The 18425-nt window shown below is 39.2% G+C and overlaps 1 protein-coding gene across 3 annotated transcripts in view; it reads right to left on the reverse strand.

Annotated features, from left to right (window-relative positions):
* Window positions 1-18425, reverse strand: part of LOC148868506 (ARM repeat superfamily protein) — a 96827-nt gene that overhangs the window by 35031 nt on the left and 43371 nt on the right. For all 3 annotated transcript variants that reach the window (XM_088969289.1, XM_088969288.1, XM_088969290.1), the window contains 5 exons: window positions 9307-9454; window positions 9012-9172; window positions 8152-8251; window positions 4428-4502; window positions 4107-4241 (listed from right to left, as the gene is read on the reverse strand). In XM_088969289.1, the coding sequence (XP_088825415.1) occupies window positions 4107-4241; window positions 4428-4502; window positions 8152-8251; window positions 9012-9172; window positions 9307-9454 (619 nt within the window). The remainder of the gene's footprint in view (window positions 1-4106; window positions 4242-4427; window positions 4503-8151; window positions 8252-9011; window positions 9173-9306; window positions 9455-18425) is intronic.

The raw sequence follows: 18425 nt of genomic DNA on the forward strand, positions 1-18425 counted from the left end.
TGCCCGCACCAAGATATTCCAATCAGATAATGCAAAGGAATATTTTGATAATGATCTTGTTTCATACTTTGAGAAGTTTGGGGTTAAGTTATACATCAAAGTTCTTGTCCTCGTACTCCAAAACAAAATGGGGTAGCAAAGAGAAAGAATCAACATGTTGTTGGAGTAGCCAAGAGCATCCTTTTTGCCTTCCATGTTCTAGTGAGATTTTGGGGTGATGCAACGATGACAACTACCTACTTTATTAACCGCATTCCTTCTCGAGTCTTGGGGTTCAAATCTCCCTTTGCTATCTTGTTTCTTGAGAGTGAATTGTTTCCTATTCCCTTGTGTGTCTTTGAGTGCACGTATTATGTTCATGTCCCTAGCTCTCAGAGACATAAGTTTGAACCTAAGGCCCAGAATTGCATTTTCTTAGGGTATACCTCCACACAAAAGGGTATATTGTTGTTTTGATCCCACTAGTGGAACTTGTTTTGTCTCCATGGGTGTTACCTTTGTAGAGTCACTTCCATTTTATGGTCATTATTCTGAGGGGGAACATTCCGTTGAATTGTTTTCTCCATCACTTCCTCTGCCTTCTCTTGTTGATCCTGAGGTTGAGTCTCCTATGGTTCCTTTTGTTCCAGACTTCCAATGGCAAAGCCTTCGTCTCCCAATTCTATCATTCATGTTGTTGCTCCTCCTACTAGTCCTCCAATTTTCATTACTCATCCTATTGTTTAGAGGCGGTACCAAAGACAAAAGCTATGGCATGATCAGGTTGTTCCCTCATCTACAATTGAGCCTCGTACACTTTCAACCCCTCATCCTTCACTACCTACTCCAAAACCTCCCTTCCCACACTTGGACCTACCTATTGCTGTGAGAAAAGGTAAGACGAAATGTACAACACATTGTATTTCCAAACACATGTCTTACAACCTATTATCCACATCTTATTATTCTTTCTTAGCCTCCATTTCTACTCAGCCTATACCCAAGTCAGTTACAAAGGCCTTGTCTAAGCTAGAATGGAGGGAAGCTATGAGAACTGAAATAGAAGCACTTCATAAAAATCATACCTGGGACATTGTGGATTTGCCTCATGGGAAGAACCAATGGGATGTAAGTGGGTGTTCACTATCAAGTATCATGTTGGTGGCACCATTGAGAGGTATAAGGCTCGACTAGTAGCCAAGGGTTATACTCAGGTATATGGAGTTGATTATATGGAGACATTCTCACTAGTTGCAAAAATGACCACAATGAGAGTTCTGTTATCCTTGGCAGTGAGTTATAACTAGCTCTTATATTAATTTGATGTGAAGAGTGCTTTCTTAAATGGAGACTCACTAAAGAAGTTTATATGCCATTTCCATCGGGTATGTATGGTAAGGAAATGTAGGGCAAGGTATGCAAGTTGAAGAAATCTCTTTATGGCCTCAAGCAATTCCCACAAGCTTGGTTTGATAAATCCAAAGCTGCACTTGATGAGTTTAGTTATACACAACCAGTCTAATCATACCTTGTTTGTGAAGAAGAGAGGCACTCAGGTTACCTTCCTCATTGTTTATGTTGATAATGTTGTTGTTACAGGAAGTGATTCAAAGGAATTCTTAGGCACTCAAGATATTCCTTAACTTAGAATTTGAAATTAAAGATTTAAGGGAATTGAGATATTTCCTAGGAATAGAAGTTGCTAGGTCTAAAGATGTGTTAGATCTTCTCACAGAGACTGGGAAACTTGGTGCCAAAACTCTGGGTTGGCATAAACTCTTAGTTGATGATGGTGAGCTTTTGGCACACAGGGGTGTGTTCCAGAGACTTTTGGGGAAGTTGATATACCTTTGCATGGCACAACCAAATATCCCATATGTTGTTAGTATGATCAACCAGTTTATGCATGCCCCTAGAGACACACATATGGCTGCTGCAGAACGAGTTTTGTGTTACTTAAAGGGATCTCTAGGAAAGGGTCTCCTCTTCTCTAGGCATGGACACATTAAGTTAGATACATAGATGCCAATTGGGATGGTAGTATTGACGATAGGATATCTACATCGGGTTACTGTGCCTTGGTTGCAGGGAACATTATCTCATGGAGGAGTAAGAAATAGTCAATAGTAGTCAGGTCTTTGGCTGAGGCATAGTACAAGGCAATGGCACATGGAGTTTTAAAGTTGTTATGGCTCAGGTCACTTCTACAAGAGATTAATGCTTTACCGCGATAATTAGGCTGCAACCAACATATCTCACAACCCTATTCAGTATGACAAGACAAAACATATTGAAGTTGATCGGCATTTTATAAGAGAAAGGGTAGCTTCCAAAGAAGTTTGCCTTCCTTTTATTGCCTCGAGCAACTGTTAGCAAATGTTCTAACCAAGGGTGTCCCCAAGGCAAAGTTACAATATTGTGAAAGTAAGCTGGGCATGACTAATATCCATGCTCAACTTGAGGGGGAGTGTAGAGATAATGGGTCGAATGGGCCTTAGCATCTTTGTTTTTCTCTAAGTTATGTTTATGACTTGTGTTAATAGGTAGTGGGCCTTAGTTATGGGCCCGTTTTCTTGTTTTTTATTAATTTTGATTGCTATCTTTAGTGATGGACGCCCTACTAAGGGCACCCATGTAATTGTTCTTATTTCTTACAACAAAAAAAATAAAAGAGATCATTGGGGGCTGAAGAGAGGTTTCAGAACAACTCTCTCTTCTTCTTTTTCTTCCATCTTCTTCCTCTATCACTTCAATCTCCTTCTTTTCTCCTATTTCTTTTCTTTTAATTCAGATTATTGCAGGTGTGATTTACAACTCCACCAAATGCTGCCCCAATCATCTGGAGTCAGCAATTGATATACATGCATATATTTTTCTTAAAGCACTATGTAATGCGTTGTATTAAATAAACTTTGAAAGCATGTACATGTATAGCTCGTATACAGTGGCAAGCCATACAATGAAGATAGTCTACATCAAAATAGTGACACAAAATATCCATCCAGCACCTGCCTCGGTGTTGCATAGTCAAACCATGGATGATTGGATACACCATAAAAGGACCTGTGATTGTGAACTTCCAAACATGAGAGGCAAGTAGCTACTTCCTTTTAAAGAACCTTCTCCTTGAATGATGACTTAAGACTAAAAAATTCTTAAGTTTACCTCCTACCAGACCACCCAGAAATCAGCAAATAATTCCAGGGCACGGAGAGGTACATGTATCTCATGTAATATACTTATATCATGTGTTTATATATAGTTTTTTAAAGAAAATGTCATTTTTAAGAGTCAAGACTTATTTCTTGCAAAACTCAATTAAATTTCTAACAAGTGCAGATTTCTTTATGGTATAATCTGTTAAAGCATACCCTATACATATTTTAAGCACCTCGGAGTATCCATGAAGTATCTGGTATCATATCCGATATCCAACACTGGTAAACTAGGCATATACAGATACCCAGGAATCTTAGATCAGCAATGGTAGGAAACTCCAGAGGACCGTGCCTCTACTATTCAGACCCCTCGAGGCGCACTAAAGGAGACCAACTAAACAACTTTTATTTTTAATCTCTGCAACTAATAGTTGCAGTGCAGAGAGTAAAGTATACTGGTCTTTTAATTTTACTTATTCTTACATGCCACTGGCATTTCTATGTAGCAATTTGTACCATACTTTTTCCCCATATTGATAATGGAGGCTCTTTGTCTCTTCTTGCCTGCCTTTTGGTCAAGGATTTTTATATATTTACTTTTGATAGCTGTAAATTCTTCATCTATGATACCCAGATACCAGTACAATAGTGCTGTATCACATCAAATACTTCAATTCTTGGTGTAAATTTCATTTCCAATACCATAACCAGCCGTGTCCATGCTTTATCCAGGTAACAGCATTACCAAAATTCAAAAAATATAGCCATCTTGGCTCTGTACCACGTTAAAGTCAGGTTCAGATATTGAACTAACACCTTTGTTACAGGTGTACAATTCCAAATTAGCATTTTGGAGAAAGTCTGACCCAGCCACCAATCAAAAGAGGACTAGGTATAAGTGCAGTGTGGCATATCATAACTACTTCCCTAGATTATGGAAATTAACATAAACTATTGACAACAACTAACCTTTGAATCAAACTCCTGAGCCTCTTCTACCAATTTAAAACATAAATCCCAGCATGCTGGTAGCAGATCAGCAAAATCGTTTTTAGAGAAGTTTGCATCTTCAATAAGGAAGCAGAGAGACCGACAAGCTGCCAGCTGAAACAATAAAACCAATCTTAAGGAAAAAGAGCAGCATATTAAAGCAACATAAATTCTGCTAAAAATGAGGTGGAAGCAAATTATGCATATGGCTGCAATCTGAAAGCAATGAAGAGGAAGAACAGCCATAGCAATAATTAAGCAAATAAATTGGAAGAAACACCGGGGATGCAAGCATCATACTCTGACTGCAAAATCTTTGTCCTGAAGCAATCTGATCAGAGCACAGTAAACAGATCTTTTTGTGTCATCTTTAATCTGCAAGGAAGAAAATGATGAGAAGTTGAATAATCCATAAACCTATAGAGAATTGTCAAATTCAAGCACCTAATTGAAAATACGTTATCCTCATCAAAATTTGCGGATATGGTTGCCCTCATAATATATAGCAAGAAAACCTATGATATTTGCTTGAATGCCCAAAAAAAGGTATAGAAGAAAAGCTTGATCTTGACCCTGTAGTACAATTTACTCTGCACCACAACCATGAGTTTACTGAGCACAGATTATGCACATGAAATATATTTTTCTCACAAAATTAAAGCTTTTTTTGGGAGCTCATGCATAAAAATCTTATACCTGTAGGATGTGACAGTGTCTAGGAGATTTTTTATCTGGTGAGACTAATGTTAAGACAACCCATCATCTTTTTATCTAGTGTGATTTTGTGACAGGGAAAGAGATATTTTTTTGGTAGAAGCTAGCAGATATCTTGGTCCTGTTCTTTGCTAGCCTTCCCTGCCCCCCCCCCCCCGGCGGAAAAGAAAATAGGCAAAATTGTGTCTGGAGTGTGAGATAAGCCATTTTATGGTCCATTCTAAAGGAAAGAAATGTCAGAATCTTTAAAGGAAAGGGTCACCTGGTGGAGGAGATAAGCATTATAACTATTGAAGTTGCTTATTGGTTACTGACTTGAGATGAGTTTACAGAGTCCCATATAAGTCATCTGATACAAGGATGGACTTATGTAGCAAATTCATTCACACAAAACATGTATCTGACCAGGACAAAAGCCCATTCTAGTAAGGACAACGAACCTAAATTTTATTGGATGCTTTTAGGGAACCCAAGGCCATCAAGGGTAGGGGGTTTTCAGGGATGCATCAAGGGAGATCTTATTAGCTTTCTCAGGCCTAGCTGGCTCTGGTGATTCTAGTCTACACAGGTCTAAGTTCAAAGCCCTGCAATAGGGAATGCATTTTATAATAGTTTTAAGGCTGCAGAATGTGGATTTTGAATGGTATTCCCAAGTGGTACTGTGGTAGTTGGCTTATAGGGGGTTTTCAGGGATGCATCAAGGGAGATCTTATTAGCTTTCTCAGGCCTAGCTGGCTCTGGTGATTCTAGTCTACACAGGTCTAAGTTCAAAGCCCTGCAATAGGGAATGCTTTTTATAATAGTTTTAAGGCTGCAGAATGTGGATTTTGAATGGTATTCCCAAGTGGTACTGTGGTAGTTGGCTTATTCAGAAATGGCAATGACGGTCCTTATAAATTAAGATATCTTGTGAGAGAGGCAAGAGATCTGATTTCTAATGTCAACAACATGAGCAGATAGGTCCAGAGATAGGCAACTCCTTTCATAATATAGGCCAGACACAGGTAGTATGAATAGGAAACTTGTGTATTGAGGTCCATTCTTAACTTCACTAATCAAATGCTATGCTGTTCAAGTTGTTAGTCTATCCCTTTGAAGAAGGTGTATCTGGTTAAAAGTGGGATCAAAATGATTGTTCTGTTTTTTTTTTTTTTTAAGAAGAAGAAGGGGGAGGAGGTAATGAAATGAAATTCTATTCAAAATAGGGGAATAAATCCCTCCATGTACAGCAAGGCACTATACATGACGAGAGAGATGTACAAAAAGGTATCTATTGACAACAAAAAAAGTTGGAATTGAAATACAAAGCGAGTCTTATCTGCCTTTTTCTTTTATTGTGGGCATTAGGCAATGCTAGTTTCTGCTTTGTATCATTCATAATTTCCTTTTATATCGATAAAATTGCTTACTTTTACTGATCAAAAGGCAAAAAAAAGGCGGATAACTTAAAATAGGTATGGTCTAAAATCTTTGAGGAAAAGGATAGGAGAAGCTTTTAAGGACCCGAGGGATTTGAAATTTCCACGGCATGTATTCGATGTAGGATAGGCAGAAGATTGTCCTAACAATTAGGTGAGTGGTAACTAAATTATAGGTCTAGAGAATAAGACCACTTGCCCACCTGAGACTCACAGAAAGGATAATAGAAACTTTAGCAACAACTTTGATGGTAGAAAAGAAGAGAGGAAAAATAAAGAAAGCACCTAAAATACATGCAATGTTAATATATTCTATCAATCAACATATGGTTTCAATCTCTCTTTATAAACTCCAATTGACATCTGCACCAGTAGCCCTCTTATGTTTTTTGTTCATTTACTTATAAATAATAAATTATTATTGATTGAGAACTTTCCAGGCAATCACTTCACAATAATATATACATTCAACTCAATGAATTGCAAAATAGGCTAGTTTCATTGTACCAAAGATGCTGCCAACGTGAAGGACAAGGAATTGCTTCTCATAGTACTACTGCCACATGGAACTTCCACTAGTATTCAAGGAAATGGTGCTTCTCCCAGACAAAGTGCTTATGAAGTCAAAACCAGTCATAAAAAAGTTTTAGTGTAGGATACCAAATTCTCAGACCAATGGTAACCCAATTTCTTTCCAGCCAAGAACTACTACTTTTGGTAAGAGAAGCTTAAATGGAGGACACAAGGCTATTTTCTAAGAAGCCTAAATGGGGGACACAAGGCTATTTTCTAAGAAACTACTACACCAATTTACATCTTCCCCTTCAACTTATCCCTCTTGAGTATATGACCAATGCCACCACAACGCTGTGAATCGAAGGAAAAAAAAAAAATTGTTGCCACAAAGTTATGAGCCATAAGGTCTTGGTCTCTATTGCAAGAATGCTACAAGCTAAAGCATCAATTACAACCACATAAACAGGAGTAGATTAGCACATTGTTAGAAAATCAATTCTGACAGACTAATATTTAATCAAAGGCTTTAGATTCAATTCCAAAACCAAATCAACAAGATTTATCAGTACATCAAAAAATTCATTGGTTACAAAATTAAGTCCTCTGTTAAACGGGAAGAAATTTTGGCAGTGCACCATCAAAACAGGTTAATGAATTGCAAAAGGTTAATTATGGAGCATGGGGGAGCTCTACTAATTGAAAAATCTTGTGTTTAGCTCCTTCCATGGACTCCAACAAATGGAAAAGGACAATAAATCCCACAAGATTCTACCATTTTTTGAAAAGCCTCTTGCCATCCATGCTGTGAAGAGGGATTTTCATGTTATCTGGAATTAGCCAACACCAGACAAAGAGCTTGATGAAGTGACTCCATTCTTACTATGGGCACTAGAGATCAGAAATGGCGACGGTTTTGTCTGAGAAGATTACAAGAAGACCATAGATGGGTTATTGGGGGTCCAATATTAAGACTTTAAATAAGAACTACTGGATTCATATTATTTATCTGTTTCCAAATCCCAACAAAATCAAACTTGGGAAGAAGCAAAAATCAGGAATCCCAACAAAAAGGTAATTAGCTAATATGTATGATTGTTTAAAAAATTGTTTTTACTGACTTGAAAATTGCTTTTGTTTAAAAAATAAAACCATGCATATTGGCAAACAGGATTCATGTAGCTGACCCAATACAGTTGGGATAAGGCATGGATGATGATGATGATATTGGCACGCAGCCCCTTACTAAGTATTATGTGATGAGTGATGCAGCAAATAAAGGTAATAACGTAAAAAAATGATTGCAAACAGAAATGCATCCAGAACCCAAAATGAAAACAAGAACCAAACATGGGCAGATAACCAGATAACATATTTACCTCAGAAACCCACTGTCCAAGAACCAATGCAACTTTTCGATGGATAATGCGCATATTTGGATGATCATTTGTGAATTCAAGAGACAAAGCACCACTGAACCTGCAAATAAAAAGTTCAAAAGAATGCAATACCTTGCTAACATACAAATTAGAAGTAACAAGGATAAAATTAAAGGCACACATTTCATATCATGTAAGCCATCTTACTTGACTTGCACAAGAACTGCCAACAATAGATTGAAGTTTCATGGTTTTAAATGATGAGGAAGATGCTGAAGATTTGCTGATTAATTAGGAGTTAACTGCCAATCATAGAATGCATTGAACAAATTGGAACTTCAAGCCTATGAAATGGAAATGATAGGATTACTGAACTGACTAGACAATGTCCCCTCAGAAATTAACTCCAAGGACCAAGCATGTTATGAGGAATCTTAAAGATTGGGTGTTGGTGGTGCATTGTCCAAGGGAGGGTTTTGGAGTTTTTCTGATTTCTTCAAGCAAGGCTTCTATTGTTAGTTTCCTTGTATAGGTACTTCTTCTTTAGGCATAGGTGTTCTGGGATTTGGTTTTATCCTTAAAGTATCCCCAATTTCCCACTCCCCGTAGACATAACAATCTGAATACTCCAACATTGTAGAATAGAATGAATGAAGTTTGTTATTATCACATCAAAACTAACACTATTTTATAATTTCCACCATGCACAAACAACAATGAGCAGTTACAGAAGAACAGTATTCCAAATTTTTAAAATGCTGTTATAAGTTTTAACAATGAAGATTAGAAATATATGGAACACTGTGAAAGAATCAAAACAGCAACTAAAAGATACACGCCAATGCATGAAAAGAACTCACCAGTCCTTAAAATTCAGATAATTTGAAAGTTCATAATATACATGCCCAGTAGCTCCATAAGCAGCATCCTTAAGAAGCATTGCCGGACTGATTTCAGTTGCAGAAGCTGGACAACCATTCATTGCCTCCTGAAGAATGGAAACAACCACAGGACCTAGCAGCTGAAAAGAGCAATTAAGATGATATAAGAAAGCATCTCAGTACCAAACTATATTGTAGGATTTAGGTAGAAATACATTGACAATATGACAATAATACTGACTAAAAAATGGATGGAAGAAGTGGATATGTTTACTTGACTATTGTTTTCAAACAAAACAATGTATAAAGCCTCTGCACAGGGCCTTAGTTTTTCTGTCCACTGAACCATATCCTGCTCATGATGAAAAGACTCAGGACTGTGGTACCATTCCTCCAGATCACTTGCTGTGAAAACAAAATACCTGTTATGGAAGCACCAAAATACAACTTGCCTTAGAGATATGTAAATGGAGAAAACTGCTTCCTATAACTAAAGGAGTCTGTGTAAACAAGAAAAAGTCACTTTCACAGTGAACCTTCACAAAAGAATAATGATATATAAAATCTACAATCTAATTATCTAAACTATTAACCAGAAGAAATATATAGATCAACATCATCATCTAAGCCTCGTCCCAACCATATAGGATTGTCTACATGAATCCTGTATACAAGTAAATGCAGTGTTTTGAAAGGTGCACACCTAGGCACTGTCCCTTTCAGGAGTGTGCCTTGCTTCTCAGCCCAGGCACACACCTTTTTTAAATGTCTTTTCTTTTTTGTCAGTTTTTGCAGATTCTTATGTGTTTTGCACCTTTAAAATGGTTAATCAAGTTCTAAATTACATTTGATTGCTATTTGTACACCAGTAATGGTCTGCTAACTTTTAAAACAAACAGAAAAGAACCTTTCAAATACCTAAAGCCTTAGTTCTTCCAAATAGGATCTCAAATAACAAAGTTTTACAAGCTTAAATTGTTGAGTGCTTGATGCACTTTGGCATGATCCATGTATGTTTGCTTTCATTTCCACATTCACTTTGAATATGTTTTATATGTTATGCTTATGTAGTTTAATTCAAGGTAATAGGCCTTTTAAAACATTTAATTTCTTTTGAAATTCAGGTTTGCATTTTATTGAAAGGTAACTTGTAAGTACTTTTTAGAAAAACCATTTAGATGGTTGTTCTATAGAATAGTTCATCCCAATTAATCCCATGCTTTGCTAAGGGATCGGCATATCTCTTTGCTGATCTATGCACCCATTTGAAGTCAACAGCCAGTTCCTTTTCTAGATTTCTTGCCTCCCTCAAAGAATGTCTGTGTTGCCACTTCTGTTTTTTTTTTTTTTTTTTGAGAAAATTTAACCAGGATTCACTAAAGGAAGAAGAGGTACATGAGAAGATGTACAAAGCAGGGGAAGAACCCCTACAAATTACAGAGGAAGCTTGTCGCTATACAAATGCTCCAAATACACACCACATTTGGCTAAGCCATCTGCTGTATGATTGTGTTCCCTAGGAATCCAAACTAATTTTACATTTAAACAGTCCAAAGAGTCCCTAGCCTCTTCCAAATAGTGACTCAATCTCCAACATCCTCCCTCTTTGTCTCTTAACCATTTCATAGTATTTGCTGAATCACCTGCAACGATTAAATTCTGGATTCCCAATTTTTTTATTATTCTGATTCCTGTGAGAGCAGCCATCACTTCAGCCTTTGTGGAATCAGCCAAACCAATTGGACCGCTGAAAGTCCAACAAATGTTGTACCTTTCATCCCATACTGTGCCTCCAATACCAGCTAAGCCAGGGTTACCTAAGGCACTTCCATCGAAGTATAGGGTCATCACTCCTTCACGGATGGGGTCGGGATGTCTCAAGGATGTTTGGTGGAGGTTAGGGAGAAACAGAAAGGGGTAAGCATCTCTACTGAGATCATTGACTGAGAGTCCTTTGAACAGATCTGAGTTCACCGTCCAAAGGTTGTGAAGGTAAGTAATGTCTGAATTAACTCCTCCAGGGGCCTGAATTTGTTGTCAAAGAGGCGTTTGTTTCTTTCATCCCAAACTCCTCGCAACACTGCATGTAGCACTGATTGCCAATAAACTTTACCTGGTTTACTTAAACCTGTTCCTTGCCATTGATGCAGAAAGTCCATAACTTGTTCTGGTATAACCCAGCTGTAACCTGCCATTTTCAAGAAATGGAACCAAATCTTTTGGGAGAACTTGCAATGAAGAAAAATGTGATCTGCTGATTCACCTTAACTAAAGCATAAAAATGCAAACATGAGGAGAGATGGACAGTCTTCCCAAAAACATTTTCTGCAAGAGATCACAAGTAATTAATTTCTGGGGACAAGCTTCCCAGGCAAAGAAACAAACTCTTGAAGGGATGTGGCTACACCAGATCTTCTTTAAAAGGAAAGGAGGAATGTTGTTCATCAGCAATCAAAACCTTTAACATAGATTTAGAAGAGAATTTGCCAATAGGGTGCAGGGTCCAGATTCGGTTGTCAGAATAGGAGGGGGGGATGTAAGCTTCTTTAAGGGTCTGAATAAAGTCTATTAATTCAAAAATCTCTGAATCCCTTATGGGTCTTCTAAGTCGAAAGTTTAGGGTGTTCTCAACAGTTTGGTCTGGAAGGCAGGAAGAAAAAGTGGCTTCTTGGCCAAGGGTAAGGTTAAAAAGTATAGGGAAAGAGGCCGCAAGGGTAGTTTCCCCCCACCAAAGGCCTTTCCAGAATTTTATTTTAGAACCATTTCCCACTTTATATCTTATAAAAGGAAAGAAAGAAGTATGGGTGGAGACGATACCTTCTCAAGGATTTGTGGACTTTATCCTGATCAAATGGAGATTGCTATCCCACCCATTTACATTTGATCCATATTTTCTTGAGATGACAGCCATCCAAAGAGCATTGAATTCTTCAGGGAACCTCCACAGCCATTTACCTAAGAGAGAAGAATTTTTCTCTTTAAGTGCCCAATTCCCAAACCACCTTCCTCTTTAGGCTTGCATACTTGTTTCCAACTGACTAAGTGGCTTCTCTTTTCCCCACCTCCTTCCCAAAGAAAGTTCCTTTGAAGCTTCTCAATCTGATTTATAACTTTGGTTGGAATCTGGAAGACTGAAAGGAAGTAGACTGGAAAATTTGCCAAGGAGGCCTTCAAGAGAGTAAGCCTTCCCCCTTTTGAGAGAGAACACTTTTTCCAAGATGATAGTTTCTTCACACATTTCTCCACCACTAGTCTCCAGAAGTTGAGAGATTTTGGATTCCCTCCAAGAGGCATCCCTAGATAGGAAATAGGAAGACTCTCTTCTTTACACCTCAACAAAGATTTGAAGCTTTCTAAAAGTTCCACTTCCACAGAGTTAAGAGCTACTATATTACTTTTGCAAAAGTTAACCCTCAAACCAGTGATAAGCTCGAAACATTCAATTATCCTTTTAGTCTTTGTGATGTTGGTTATGGAGGCATCAAAGAACAAAATTATGTAATCAGCAAACTGTAAGTGTGAAATGTGAATCTTGTCCCTTCCCACTTCAAGTCCTTTCACCAAGTTAAGGAGAATAACCTTATCAAAGAGATAGTTAAAGATGCCCATTACTAAAGTGAATAGAAAGGGGGAAAGCGGGCAACCTTGTCTGAGACCCCTACAAGCCTTTAAGTATAGCCTCTCGCTTCACCATTTATCAACTCTGAAAACCATGAAGAACCATTTATCAACCTTGTCTGATGCCACTTCCTTGCATGTTGCTTTCCAGCCATCCCACCATGTTCAGGTATGCATTCTTATGTATCATTATTATTTTTTTTTAATTTGTCAAAAATTCATGCCTTGCTTCAAAAAGGCATGCACCTCAGGCACAAGTGCACTTTTAAAACATTCACCCCAGGGACTAGGCTCAAAGGCAAGAAAAAGAAAGAAAAACACTCCATGGGGAGCAGCATCAAAAGGAACCAACCATACAAAAACACCCCTTTATGAAGCCACTGTATGCCCCCCCCCCCTACAGAAAAGAAAGGAAAAGAAAAAGCTAGATAAACTGCAAGAAACACACATCAAAGCCAAGCCATGGAAGATAAATACCAACCAGCCTAAAACCCCACCCAACAAAGCCAAAAGACGTTAAAGCATCAATATTGCCAACTTGTCAGAAAACTGTTGACAAACATAACCACCTAAAGCAGCCCCAACTTAAACTTCTCCTCTTACCTTTCCTATGGTGCTCTCGGATTGATCCTTTCCACTCTTAGAAAATTTCTTTTCAAGTTTAGAAAGCACTCTCTCAATTCCTTTGCCCCTGTTGTAAGGCTTATTTAATTGTTACTTTATAGTTGCTGTTAGTAGGCTGACTTCTTAAGATACTGTCAGTTAGTTACTTTTTTTTTCTTATTAGTTTGGTTCTAGGGTGTGCCGCCAGGGGTATACTTGTAATTTTTATTCTTTTATTAAGTTAATATAAATAGAGAACTGGCGGCAGCCAGTAGGATCTTTTTCCCCTTCTTAATCGTATCTCCCTTATCTTCTCTTTCTCTCTCTCTCGTCTCCCACTCTCCATGAATGATTACATGGTATCAGAGCAGGTTTTCTGGGCTGTAAAAGACCTACAATCCCTCCTGTTTTGAGCAAGGTTTCCTTCTTTAAATTCTTGGACGTGGAAGACAGAGAAACCCTAGTAGGCTATTGGCGGAAACCCTAGCAGATTTCTGGCGGCACTTCCTATGTTTTTTCTTGGTCGTAATACCAAGAAAACCCTAGTCGGAGAAGGGCGATGCTGATAGAGACTCTCTGTTCGATGCTGTGAAGTCGATTTCAGGTTGGCACCTTCGTACAGGTGCTGGACAGGTGTGTTCTTGTTTTTGTCTCTTTGGCCAATGGTATGAAGGGCTTATTCCTTGGTTATATATACTTGTTTGGATGTTGGAATGTTAGACTGTATGAGCTGCAGTCGGACTGATAGTAATGTCTACCTTGGTTGTGTTGAACTGATTACCGGGTTGGTTTAATGACTGAACCATCTCAGAGTTGATTTCAGCAGTGTCTTGTTCTCTTCCTCACATCCTAGAAGTAAATTCCTTGAGGGTTGGTATTCTGTTTGTGGCTACTGTGTAGTTGTGTGGTGTTTGGATTGTTTTTCAACAGTATCGTATGGCGAATTATGAATCAACCTCATCGGGGTTACACCAACCCGCAGCGCAGCTGGTATGGGAGAAGAAAAACATGATTTTTCTCATGCCAATTACCCCTTTAAAATGTCTGAACTACCTGGAGTGGGCTAAAAGTGTAAAACTCTATGTAACAGCAAGGAGTAAAGCTGGTAACATTAATGGAAGGGTGAAAGAACCCAAGGGTGAGACAGCTGAACACGATAGGTGGGACCAAGAAAACAGTATGGTGATGTCTTGGCTCCTCGCAGCCATGGAACCTGATGTGAAGAAGAACTTTATGTGGGCAGACACCGCTAGTGAGATATAAGAACAGGCCAAAACTACCTATTCTGAGCAAAGGCATTATGCCAAGGTTTACCAATTACAAGCTGAATCTTCAACCTATAAACAGGGAAACCATAGTTTGTCTTCATATTATTCAGCCCTTACCTCCATATGGAAAGAATTGGATCATTATCAGGCTATAGAGTGGAAACATGATGATGATGCTAAGGCCTACAGGAAGTTGGTCTCTCAGCAATGTGTGTTTGCCTTAGTGTTGGGACTGAACCCTGCATATGAACCGTTGAAGGTTCAGATCCTAGGAAGCAAAGAGTTGCCGACGGTTCACGAGGTATACTCCCTTGTTCAATCGGAAGAAAGCAGGCAGAGTGTGATGGTTATAGCTGAGGGGGAGCAACAAGTTGCTTAGCTGCAATGAATAATAACTCCACGGGGAAGAAAAGTGACACTAAGAAGACTGATGATAAAGATAAGTTGTTCTGTACCCACTATCGGCGTTCACGGCATACACGTGACACTTGTTGGGACATCCACGGGAAACCCATGTGGGTAGTGAAGAATCAAGAACAGGGTAAAAGTCAAGGTCAGAAGAAGATGAACACAACACAGAATGCAGCACATGTGGCAACCCAAGATACTCAGGTTGCCGGTGGTACCCGGGACCACCCTAATAAGTTTGACCTCAAGGAAGATATAATGAATTCCTTCAGAGAGCACCTGGAATCTTATGGTAGGGCTTTGCGACAAATGGACAGCTCAATCACTGGTACTCCCTCTACTTCATTCGCATCTACTTCAAGTAATACGGCTTCTGCATTCCATGTCACTCCCACGGATTCCCCTTGGATCATTGACTCAGGAGCCTCCAACCACATGACCGGTAAGACGAACTTGTTTCAGACTTATAGCCTTTTGTCAGGAAGGGATAGAGTGAGACTTGCAGATGGTTCTTTTTCCTCCATTGCAAGCCAAGGATCAATATCTCTTCCCCATGGCCTTAACCTGAGTTGTGTATTGCATGTCCCTCAACTTCCTATAAATTTGCTTTCAATTAGTAGCATTACAAGCTCTTTAAACCGTAGTGTAACCTTTTTTGTTGACTCATGTGTTTTTTAGGACCTAACTTCTAGGAGGACGATTGGTAGAGGGAGCCTAGTGGATGGTCTCTACGTTCTCAACAACAAAGCTGGTTTCTTGGTGTCATCCTCAGAGTCACATAGTCAGTCAAATAAGAGTCAAATTTTTTTGTGGCATAGTCGTTTGGGTCATGTTTCTTTCAAAATAATGAAGTCTTTGTTTCCGGTTTTATTTAAGTCATGTTAAGTGTCAAACGTGTCAGTTGAGCAAACAATGTAGGACAACTTTACACTCAAGTAATAAAAGATCAAATGTTCCTTTTCATGTTGTGTATTCTGATGTATGGGGGCCTACCATTGTAATCCCTGAGGGCGGATATAAGTACTTTATCACATTGATCGATGATTACTCTCGCTATACATGGGTAATTCCTATGCGTAGTAGAGACGAAGTTCCAAAGATTGTCGAAGACTTCTAGAGGATGGTATTTACGCAGTTCCATGTTAAAATACAGATCTTCCAATCTGACAATGCAAAAGAATACTTCCATGGGGAGCTCAATGAGTTCTTTGTCTCCCACGGATCCATTCATAGGAGCTCATGCGCCAGAACACCACAACAAAATGGTGTTGCAGAAAGAAAAAATAGACACCTCCTCGAGGTAGCTCATGGGATGATGCCATATATGAATGTTCCAAAAAGGTTTTGGGTGGATGCTATACTTGCAGTTGCTTATGTCATCAATCGCATGCCTTCCAAAGTGCTGAACTACATGGCCCCTCATCAGTTATTGTACTCTCAGTCTCCTTTATTTTCCATTCCAATGAGAGTCTTCGGTTGTCGTGCCTTTATCCATGATTTGTCTCCATCTCAAGGTAAGTTAGACCCTCAGTCCATTTCTTGTGTCCTTCTGGGGTATCTCTCCTCTCAAAAAGGGTATCGGTGCTTTGATCCTGTTAGTCATAAGTTTTATGTGTCTATGGATGTGTCCTTCTTTGAGTCTGAGCCATTCTTCCCTGCTTCTCCTCAGGGGGAGAGTAGTAGTATGGAAGAGGAGAAGCAGGTTCAGGTATATCTTCCTTCTATTCCGAACCATACTCCCTTCAGTATCTTCCAACGTACACGCCGTAGAGATCAGCGATGTGATAGAGATGTGGAGCAGCCAAACACTGAGCAACCAACACCATTAAACTCCCAAGAGGTCCAATCCCTGTTGCACCTATTGATACCCCTACTCCCACTGTGGATGACATTGACATTCCTATTGCTCAACGAAAGGGATTCGGGTCATGCACTACCAAACACCCCATTACCCACTTTTGTCTCCTATGATCACATTTCCCCCTCATACCAAGCCTTCCCATCTGCAGTTGATTGCATCCCTATTCCCAGAAATGTTGCAGAAGCCTTAAAATGCCCTGAATGGACAGATGCCATGAAGGAGGAGGTCAATGCTCTTCACAAAAATCAAACTTGGGAATTGGTGGATCTTCCAAAGAAGAAAGACCCCATGGGGTGTAAATGGGTGTTCACGGTTAAGCACAAGGCAGACGGAACAGTTGAAAGGTACAAAGAAAGATTAGTAGCCAAAGGGTACACACAAGTATACGGGGTTGACTATGATGAGACCTTTGCTCCAGTAGCTAAGATGAACTCAATTAGGGTTCTCCTGTCCTTAGCTGTTAATCTTGACTGGGAATTGCATCAACTGGACATAAAGAATGCTTTTTTGAATGGTGACTTAGAGGAGGAAGTATACATGGTTCAACCCCCTGGATTCTGTGCCAAGGGAAGTGAAAATAAGGTGTGCAAGCTGCAAAAGTCTCTTTATGGCTTAAAACAGTCTCCCAGAGCTTGGTTCAGTAAGTTTCACATGGCGGTTCAATAGATGGGCTTCAAACAGTGTCAGTTTGATCATACACTTTTTGTGAAGAGATGTCAGGAACAGGTTGCTATATTGATAGTGTATGTGGATGATATCATCATTACAGGAAGCTAGAGCTCAGAGATACAAAAATTGAATCAATTCCTTGCATCTAAATTTGAAGTGAAAGATCTAGGTCCCCTGAAGTATTTCCTTAGGATTGAAGTTGCCCGCTCAAAAAAGGGTATCTTTATCTCTCAAAGGAAATACACCATTGATCTATTACAAGATACAGGCAAATTAAGTGCAAGGCCGGCAGATACTCCCATGGATGTTGACCACAAGTTAGGTGATTGTGTTGGTGAACCTCTGAAAGATGTGAAACAGTTCCAAATGTTAGTGAGAAAACTGATTTATTTGTCTATGACCCGTCCAGACATTGCCTATTCCGTTGGGGTCCTAAGCCAGTTCATGCACTCTCCTAAGAAACCACACATGGAGGAAGCGAAGAGAGTTCTTAGATACCTGAAGAAATATCCCGGAACAGGTCTACTATTCAGTAAACACAATCACCTAAAGGTGGAAGTCTTTACAGATGCTGATTGGGCAAGAGTTGTGGATGACAAAAAGTCCACAAGTGGGTATTGCACATTTGTGGGAGGAAATCTAGTGACCTGGAAGAGCAAGAAACAAAGTGTGGTAGCAAGGTTGAGCGCTGAAGCTGAATATAGAGCTATGGCACATGGGGTGGCTGAAGTCCTTTGGCTAAAGAATCTTCTAGGGGAGCTTGGAGTTGTTATTTATAGTCCTATGTCTCTTTACTATGACAACAAGGCTGCAATAAACATCGCCAACAACCATGTCTTACATGAGAGGACCAAGCACATTGAGGTGGACAAACACTTCATAAGAGAAAAATTGGAAAAAAGGGAAATTTACATCCCTTATGTCAACTCCAAGGAACAATTTGCTGATGTCCTCACAAAGGGGCTT

Source organism: Nelumbo lutea, chromosome 2, assembly GCF_056320005.1.
Source record: "Nelumbo lutea isolate HS-2025 chromosome 2, American lotus-T2T, whole genome shotgun sequence".
NCBI lineage: Eukaryota > Viridiplantae > Streptophyta > Magnoliopsida > Proteales > Nelumbonaceae > Nelumbo > Nelumbo lutea.